Source organism: Cryptomeria japonica, chromosome 8 (assembly GCF_030272615.1).
Source record: "Cryptomeria japonica chromosome 8, Sugi_1.0, whole genome shotgun sequence".
In the NCBI taxonomy this organism is placed as follows: domain Eukaryota; kingdom Viridiplantae; phylum Streptophyta; class Pinopsida; order Cupressales; family Cupressaceae; genus Cryptomeria; species Cryptomeria japonica.
The window spans coordinates 740,383,266-740,393,079 of record NC_081412.1 but is presented as its reverse complement, the minus strand read 5'-3'; the positions used below and the strand labels follow the sequence as shown (position 1 = coordinate 740,393,079).

The 9,814-nt window shown below is 30.2% G+C and overlaps 1 protein-coding gene across 1 annotated transcript; it reads left to right on the top strand.

Annotated features, from left to right (window-relative positions):
* The first annotated feature begins 5,851 nt into the window (after positions 1 to 5,851).
* Positions 5,852 to 7,569, top strand: LOC131857273 (uncharacterized). The gene is made up of 3 exons (XM_059209530.1): positions 5,852 to 5,995; positions 6,436 to 6,585; positions 7,061 to 7,569. The coding sequence occupies exons 1-3, from the start codon at positions 5,857 to 5,859 to the stop codon at positions 7,354 to 7,356; spliced, it is 585 nt and encodes a 194-aa protein (XP_059065513.1). The 5' UTR covers positions 5,852 to 5,856; the 3' UTR covers positions 7,357 to 7,569.
* The last annotated feature ends 2,245 nt before the right edge of the window (positions 7,570 to 9,814 follow it).

Genomic DNA, 9,814 nt, shown 5'->3' with positions numbered 1-9,814 from the left:
CCTATATATGTATTCAAAGACTGAACAAGAAGGAGAAAATATTTCATGCAATAGAATGAGTAAAGGTTTTGATACTATTCTATTTTACCGAGAAAAGAGCTAGTTAGTAAACTCCAAGGTTATTGATGTCAGTTAAAGAAAGAAAAAGTCACCGAGAAGAGAATGACTGTCGAGTAAAGTTCAGTATTAACCGAGTATCAACCGAGCACTAACAAAATATATTAAATGAGTGAATACATTATTAAATGAAGGATGCCAATGAGCTAGAGATTTATTGAAGATTGGAATATCGTGCAAGAAGTTTGTTAAGGATCTACGGCAATAAAAATTCAAGAGTTAGATCTACAGCACAGATTGAACGGTCATAACCGAGCACAAGTACCAAGAAAGGTTACAAGTTTCAAGGCAAGATAAAACATTTTTCAGATCGAAAGATTCAATGAACCTAGTCAAGTTTGAAGATCTAACGGTTAAGATTAAATCATGGGAAATGTGATTAAGGAGATTAAGCAGTTAGGAATTGCTTATAAATAAAGAATAGTTGAAGAACAAAGTATGCGGGCAAACTGGAAGCACAGTGATGCTACATAGGTGATTACCGAGTACAAAAGATTGAAGATCTGATTGAGAAGCCCAGCAAGGAGAAACATAAGTCTTATGACAAGATTATCTTGAGTACATTAAGCACATAGAATCTGCTTTAACATTTTAGATGTGAAGTTGCATATATATATTATTACTGTTATTTATTTTTGTAAGTGACAAGAAATCTCTTAACCGAGTGGACTTAGCAGTCTTATTTGTAAATCCTTTTGGAAGGTAAAATTTTGAATGAGTGTTTGAAATCCTTTGACAAGGTCACTTCTAACAAAGTGAAGATTCTAACAGATCTGAGGGAAATCCCTTAACTGGGTCACATCTAGCAATGTGTATGTAATCTTTAACAGGATTTTCTTTTAACTGAGCATACTCTAGAAGATTATATTTTCTTGTGGGTCTGAAATGCCACAGTGGTTTTTCCTTATTAGGGTTTCCATGTTAAATCTGGTGTCAAATGTGATTTAATGTTTTAAGTTTATCTGTTTATGGGTTTGAATGATTTACAGTCATAGTTGCATATCAAGAAAGTGCTACCGAGGTTGAATCTGAATAGAGTAATATGATTTAAGGTTATCTGATTCACCCCCCCCCCCCCCTCTCATCTAACTAACAATAGAGAGAAACTTGATTTGGTGCTTCCAATAAATCTAAAGGTGAATTGGTATGTAGATCTACCTCTCTCTTCTTTTCTCAGATAGTTTAAAAAAATCCATGAAATGTGTCTTTATTTCAAGCAATTGTCATGAGTAGGTATAATATACATCTACTAAATTGTAGTATTTTTTCAATGGCTTCCAAAACTCCTATTGTTTTCAGAGAGATGGAATTGATCCATGCATGGGTTAATAATTTTGATGCAAATCCAACAACATTGGTTGACTGGCCAAGAATCAATGCATCTCCTATCAATGAGTATGTCACATCAAGATTAATCGATATGGCATTCCCAACATTGTTTCCTAATGGAATATGTGATTGGTTAGAACCCCGAATGAGGAGAGTGCATTTGCATGAATTTGTAAAGTATCTATTGAGGTATAAGGATCATCATTTTGATCAACATCCAAGATTCATATATTTTATAATGAATATAATGATGAGACATCATGAACATAATCCATTTGTAGTGATTATGAAAAGAAGTTTCAAGACATGTCAATCACCTTTAATGAGTTGCGTCAGCATATGGAAAACATGCCACACTCTTATCTAGCTAATAGATTAATGTGATTTGGAAGCAAACTCGGGGGTACAAGGTCATATTGGGCTCAATGTCATGCATAATTGATAGACATGCTTCATCAAATCGGCTCTCCTACAATGTTCTTTACATTGAGTGTTGCAAACATGTATTGGCTAGATTTGCATGCATTAATGCTAGGAACAACACCAAGTATTCTATGAGAAGCTAAAATTTGGTGAAGACAAAATGTTATAGACTATCTTCATATTATTGCACACTACATGCACTTCAGACATTCGATATTTAAAAAATAAATTGTAGAAAAAGGAATGAATGTTAAAGATTACTGGACTAGATATGAATGACAACATAGGGGTTCACAACATGTGCATGGGTTCCTTTGGATGCATGGATCACCACAAATCATAAATCGGATTGGTTTTCTTTGCTATATAAATGCATATTTAATCGAAAGGACGACCCAACTTACGTATTGCAGGAGATTCAATCATCTACATAATTAGGAGTTCATTGTGTGGCCCCCATTTGACAAGTTCATCTAGAATGCTTTGTGCTTTCTGGGAGTTGATATAAGCCATTACCCCATTCATACCTATCTACACTTAGGCCCTGCAAACTTCCTTATTGCAATTTGTGCTCCAAAGTAGGAAGGGCCTTAGAGGGGGAGAAAATTCGCTCACATGGATCAAGTTGCCACCAGGATAGACAAACCCCTCACCATCTCGTGCCATACCAATGATTCTTTCTAACCCCTACAACCATTCCCTTTTTACACAATTGTTCATGATGCAATTTATAGTGTTCCCTAGTTCCAGTTCGAGACACCATGCTAGGAACATAGAAGCAATATCCACATTGGAGCGATAACAAAATTGGGCCTTGAGGTATTCATCGCCTAGAACAATTTTGACATGAGTGAGGAAATCCTGAACTGCAAATAAGAAAATGTGTGAAAACCTTTCATAAAAAATGTGACCCCAAATTGCCACCATTTTCTTGGTAGATTGTAGAGAGAAAGTCACCTCCATGTCATTCACTTCTCTAAGAAAATACACCCAGCTCGCTTAGCTTCACCAAGATTCCACAAACAAACACCCTGCCCAAAATCCGCCTCAAATGAAAATGCTTTGCATAGAGCATATTATCATATAACTTATTAAAGAAACATTTATTCCTTCTAAATAACATTCCACCCTGGCCTTGCCAACTTGAATGATTTATTGGAGTTTCGAGCTCAAAGGCTATAGTTAATACCTTGTCATAAATAAAAATTTGAAACTTCGGCCCTTTTGACCATATATTGCACATGTAATGTGCCTTGCCTAACCATCACCGTCACCTTCACCATTAATGTGGAGCCTATTCAATGGGTATTAGTATGACCTTCATCTCCCTTGCATCATTTTTGCACAAGCTCCATCACTTTGCAAATCTCCTATGCTCTCGAGCCATGGGGGCTTCACTGGCTAGGCAATACTATATCACATGCATTCATATTGGGGGGTTTAATATCCCAAAAATGAGGGTACAATATATTGTCTATCAATGAAAATAGGGGGCTTTTTTAATTCGGGTTATGAAAAATACAATATTTGGTGAAAATAGGGGGATTTTTAATTCAAGCTGTGTATTAGGAGGGGGTGACAAATAAGGAGTTTAGAGCAATATTTTTTGAAAATAGTGGGATTATTTAGTATGCCATGAATGCATGTGCTATAACCTAGGTTCACTAAGTGAATCCCCTGTGTCTCGAGCCAAGAAACGAATCTCTTTGAATTGCAAACCATCTTCCATATCAATGACAAAGTCATCATCACCTTTATATGACATCTACAACCTTCTAGCCTATTGGGGCAGTCAAAATATACACCTTATCATCCTTACCTCAAATCTGGAACACTTGATCTATCAAAGATCCATTTGGTTTTTTTGGTTTGAGTATCAACTACATCCTTAGCTTGCACATTTGCCTCTTGATTGCCATCTCTTCGTACATCAGAAATCCTAAATTTTTGGAATTTACATACCTGGCGATTGATGTTTTGAATAATTTTATCAATTTTTCAATAGATAGCTTTCTCTTTCAAAATAGTTTGGATTATAATCTTTGAGTCACCTTCCAAGTGTAGATTAACCACTCCCACCCTTTTTGCCAAGAGGATTACTAATAGTGCAGCACTAGCTTCAGATTCATTGTTAGTGCTCACCCCTAGGCCTTAACTGCATTTGGCTAGAACTACACCATCATGGTTTCTTGCCACACAACTAGTACCAGATGGTCCTAGGTTCCCCCGCGCAGCCCCGTCAAAATTTACCTCAATCCAATCTTGCTCCAGGGGAGACCACGTCGTCTTATTTGTTGTTTCCTCTAAAGGATTAACCATTTTAGGCCCATTAATGGGCGTAATGTCTAAATTGTTGAATACATACACATAACAAGTATAATTATTTTTCTTCATAACACCTTGTAATTTATCTATGCATGCTTCAAATTTTTAAAGTCATAATTGCTTTAAAACAAAAAAATTATATATTTTAATATAATTATCAAAATATACAACCACTCATATATTGATTTTATTCATCTATGTTGTGCATTACATTCTACCATTTCTTTCAAATACTCTAAATGATCTATTCAATCATTTCTCTTCAAACTCATTACTAATAAAATCCTTATTATTATTTAAAAATCTTTATTATGTATGGATATTAAATATTTTTTATAATTTGATATCTCTCCATGTATCTTACTTAGATTTTTTTAAATATAGATATGCTAGTTACATTGAGAGGTATATTATAGTTAGAGGATGATAAAACTCTATGAATAAAAACAAAAGCAAAACTAAAATAAAATAGATTCTATTTTTTTATTAATTTTATTAAAGTAATTTTTTTTATTTTTAAAACAGGAAAATAAAATTTTAATTATATTTTATAAAGACAATGTTTTTAAATAACAAAAAGCAAAACCAATACAAAATAGATACTGCTTTTGTTATTAATTTGATAAAAATAATATTTTTTATTTTAAAAAAGAAAATAAGAAATTCTATTACATTTTATGAAAGCAATTTTTTTTGTTTTAAAAATAAAAAATAGAAAATCTATCCATTGTACAACAAAAGCTCATTGTAAACCCAGTGTTTTTTTTTTGTATTTCTTATTTTGAATAAAATAATTGTAATGTTTGTAATGAAACAATTTATTTTTTATTTTGATATGATAATTTAAGAATATTTTTTAATTTAATTTTTATTTTATTATTTTTATAGTGTGAATCTAAGAATATTTTTTAATTTAAGTTTTATTTTATTATTTTAATAGTGTGAATCTAGTTTTTTTTTTTTTTTAAATATATTTTAAAAAATAAAAAAATTAGAAAAAATTTAAATAGATTTTTTTTTTTTAAAGATATCTTTAAAAAAATCAATCATTCTAAAAAAATTCAACCAATCATATCAAAGAAAAACCATTTTTATAAACTATATAAAAAAAAAATTTAAAATGACCAATTACATTTAAAAAAAAAAAATCATTTTTATAAATTATAAAATCTATTACATATACCTAAACAATTATCAAAGTTAATTTTTAATCTAAAATAGAAAATTACTATCCACCAATAATTATATTAAAAAAATAATAATAAAAAACACACTAAAAAACATTAGCTTTAGTTATCCACGGCTTTAGAATTTTATCAATTTGCTGGAGCGACCATATACATTGAAATGCATCAACTTATAGATAAGATAAGATATGTTTAAATATATAAAAATGTTTTAATAAATAGATATTAATTTCATATTAAAAATATAGATCATTTATCCTAAAAATAATTATATCAAACTATTTGTTAACATATAGTTTTAGATCTGCATGACATGTAAATTTGAGGATTACTTTATTTAAAAATAGTCATTGAAAAAACAGAATGTTTTGGAAAAAATCTATGTGAAATATGCATGTTTGCAATATTTTAAGCTCTTAATTTTTGTTATTTAATTTGGATAGAAAACTTACCATTCTGTATTTTTTCAATGAAGATGGGAGCTTTTTGTCATGATGCAACTGTTTATTGTAAATCATATTTGAAGCAATTAACTGACTTTAATATGTCTTGCTTTGGGCCGCTTCTTGAAAAAGAAAATCAAGAAGAACTTCAAACAAAATTAATCCAGAAAGGTATGCAAATAATTTCTATTTTTCATATCTGATTTTCTAAAAAATTGTTTTCCATAGTTACAGACCTTGCAAGCTTTGAATGTTTCTAGCATGAAAAAAGATTTTAAAAAATTATTGTTTTAATTACTTTTGATTTAAATTGAAGTGATTCTTATTGAGTTTTTTTAATTTTATTTCATTCTTATTTTGATGATCTAAAATGCTCTTTTGATTTATAACCTTTTATCATTTAGTTTCTTCTAGATTTGATTGTGTAACTTTTTTAGCATCGTAAAAAAGTTACACAATCAAATCCAAAAGAAATTAAATGATATTAGCATGGAAATCATCTTTCAATTTGATTTGTAAGATTTGAGAAACTATGTGAAAAATGTAATAATATTATTTTATTGTACTCAAAATCCTTTTTCTAATTATTTTCATTATAAATAAAATTACAGATGAGCCCAATGAAAAGCATGGGATAAAGATTCCTTCAAGAAAATGGCCAAAATTTGTGGGCATCAATGGAGAGAAAGTCAAAGAGAAAATTTTATCAAAAAAAGAATATCAAACAATAAAAGAACCCCAAACAAAATTTGTCCACAAAGGTATGCTAAGAATCCCATCTTTCATGTTTGAACTTCGAAAAATTTGTTTTCCATAACTAAAGACCTTCCATGCTTTTGCATGAATCTTTCTAACATAATTTATTAAAAAGGATTGAAAAATCTATTGTTTTAATTATTTCTGATTCAAATTGAAGTCATTGTTATTGGATTCTCTAGTTTTATTTCATTCTTATTTTGATGATCTAAAACTTCTTTTTGATTTATAATCTTCTATCATTTAGTTTCTTCTAGATTTGATTGTGTAATTTTTTTTAGTATCAACGTTTGAGTGATGTGTTTCTCTAAACATCCTAACAATGGGATCACAATCCAAAAATTATAATCTTCTTCTTTCAATTTGATTTGTAAGATTTAATAAATTATCTGAAGAATGTAATAATATTATTTTATTGTCTTCATATCTTCTTCCTATATTATCAAAATCTAATCATTTTCATTGTAAATGAAATTACAGATGAATCCAATGAAAAGCATGAAATGAAGATTCCATCAAAAAAATGGCAAGAGCCTCTGGATATGAATGAAGAGAGAGCCAAAGAAATTTTTTTGAAAAAAAACCCAAGAAAATGGCCAGAGGTTGTGGGTATGAATGGAGAGGAAGCCAAAAAGAAAATTTTATTAGAAAACCCATATTTGAATGTTGAGATAATCCCCGATTTGACCATAGTTGATTGCAAAATAGACTTAAATCGTGTAAGAGTGTCCGTTGATTTAAAGGGAAAAGTTTGTTATATCCCCAATTTAGGTTGAAGAGATTTGTATATTTTATATGCATAATTTCTATGTTATCAATTGTTGGTCTGATTTTAGCATGGGAAAATATACTTCAAATCCTAAGGATTCTTTCATGATTCATGACTACCAAATATTGGTAAGTATGAAAAATAATGATGTATTTTTAAAACAGTTGTGGTTTACAATTTGAGATCATAGTATTAAATTTCAGCCAAATTGTAACTCTCATATATTAGAGTGGATTGGATTGGCTAATAAAATTTATTATGTTTTAATTAAGTATGAGGGTTTGGTGCTATGCAACTTAAGTTACTATAATGTTGGGTTTAAATTTAGGTTTTACAATTAAGTTTTTTTGATATATATAATCATGTGTTATTAAATAGAGATATCTAATGGAAGGAAGCACACTTCATATAAACATGTATCATTTATATATATAATTGCATCAAACTATTTGTTAATATAATTATAGAACCAAAGTTAAATGAAAAATTGCAATATTAGAATATGCATGCTTACAATTTTATTTAAGATTGAGACAAATAGTGATGTGAAAAAAAAGTGTTTTTTTTTCTTAAATCTAATGTTTTATACTTTGTTGATGGGAAAAAAAGGAATGTTTAGAGAAAAAAAATTATGTTAAGATATCTTTAACAATTTACATGCATTTTTGCATGTAATACTATTTTGAGCAATTAATGTTTTTATTTAATTTGAAAAGAAACATGTGTTAATAAATAGATATCTACTAAGGAATATAATTTTATTAAAAAATACATCATTTATCTATATATAATTATATCAAACTATTTGTTAATATATAACTATAGATCTTAAATTAAATGAAAAATCACAGGAGCATGCAAATTTCAGCATTACATATGCATGTTTGAGAGGAATGTTTTGAAGAAATAAAATAATGTTAAGATGTCTTACAATTGGCATGCATTTTTGCTTGTAATATTATTTTGAACATTTAATTTTTATTTAATTTGAAAAGAAAGCTTGTTTCACCATACTCTACTCTTCTATAATTGGTCCATTTGTGCACCTATGCACAACTCTTAAGGTTTTTTATTCATAATTGACTCATTTGCACTACTATACTAGAACAAGTATTGACAATTGATAGTTATGGGAACATATTTAAGTAGGTATAGGGCACACTTTGAAATGTGTACTTTTTGACGCTTGTGCACATAATTTACATCATTATTATCCCAAAAATCAGAACCTTAACTATAAGCAATTAAATTGTGTTTGACTCCTTTGTTCGTACTTCTTCAGCTAAGAGCCAAGGACTGAAAGGTATCCATTCGGCCAAATTCACTATGATCAAAGTTAGGCTGATTCATTTGTGAGTTTAAAAAAAGTTATTACTAGCACAAATCTGAACACGTATTGATGATCAAGCGCACCTCAATAGATCCGAACGACCCATGTATAGGGGTCTCTCCCCTACCCACTTGGCAGCCTCTAAACATTTAGGACGCGGCAATCGATGTCACTGGGCTTGACATACAACACCAATTCAGAATAAAATCTAAATAAGCCAAGTGACATGCCCCAAATTGCATAGAACCCCAAAACTTTGGTTATCTTGATTTCCTTTGGTGCTACTGTGTTAGCCATGGCGGATGAAAAGAAATGCTCCCAATTGGTTACAGGACAAAGCAAACAACCCCCCAGTAAGTATATATATACCCTCTGAATGCATCCACAAAGGGATTATTTGTGGTTTTTATTGCTACAGGATAGAATATATACACTGCATATATATACCCACAAAGGGCTTTGTGATTGAAGTTGTTCCACGAGAGAATAGATATGTTTAGAGTGAGTTGTATCCTTCATTTATGCATTGACATAAGCTATTTAATTTATGTTGTTGAAGCTCCCAATGTATATTCCACTACCAAGTATATACACTGCATATATTCACCGGCATCTGGATGATTTGTAACAGATAAAATATTTATGTCCATAGCTAAATATATACCTTGTATATTTACAACTAGTGGGGATTCAATATATATTTCCATAGGTAGATATATATATATCCACAATTTATTAGATTGTGTGGGTACATATATATCCAACTAAAGAATATATGCACCGAATCCTAACCTAGCTACGTCAATATGCATTGTATATATTTAGCTACAGACATATATATCTTGACCTGCAACAAAATTTGTGCTGTTACAGGTCTGGAATATATATCTTCATAGTGGGATATATACATTGTTAGAGTATACATGCCCCTAGCTAGGTATATGCAGTGTGTATATAGTATATTCACAAGTAAAAATGCTTTGTGATTTATGTTGTTGCAGGTCAGATCAACGAAGAGAAACAAAAAAAATTGTTCGAAGTGAACAATGCTCCACTTAGGACATGGCCAGAGGTTGTGGGTATGTTGGGGGAGGAAGCCAAGAAGAAAATTGAGTTAGAAAACTCAGGCTTGACT

What these genes read in the sequence shown, in the direction of transcription:
- LOC131857273 (XM_059209530.1), top strand. Translation starts at nt 5,857, where the DNA reads ATGGGAGCTTTTTGTCATGATGCAACTGTTTATTGTAAATCATATTTG. An exon ending in AACAAAATTAATCCAGAAAG is followed by an intron (nt 5,996 to 6,435) that starts GTATGCAAATAA and finishes ATAAAATTACAG; the next exon opens with ATGAGCCCAATGAAAAGCAT. An exon ending in AACAAAATTTGTCCACAAAG is followed by an intron (nt 6,586 to 7,060) that starts GTATGCTAAGAA and finishes ATGAAATTACAG; the next exon opens with ATGAATCCAATGAAAAGCAT.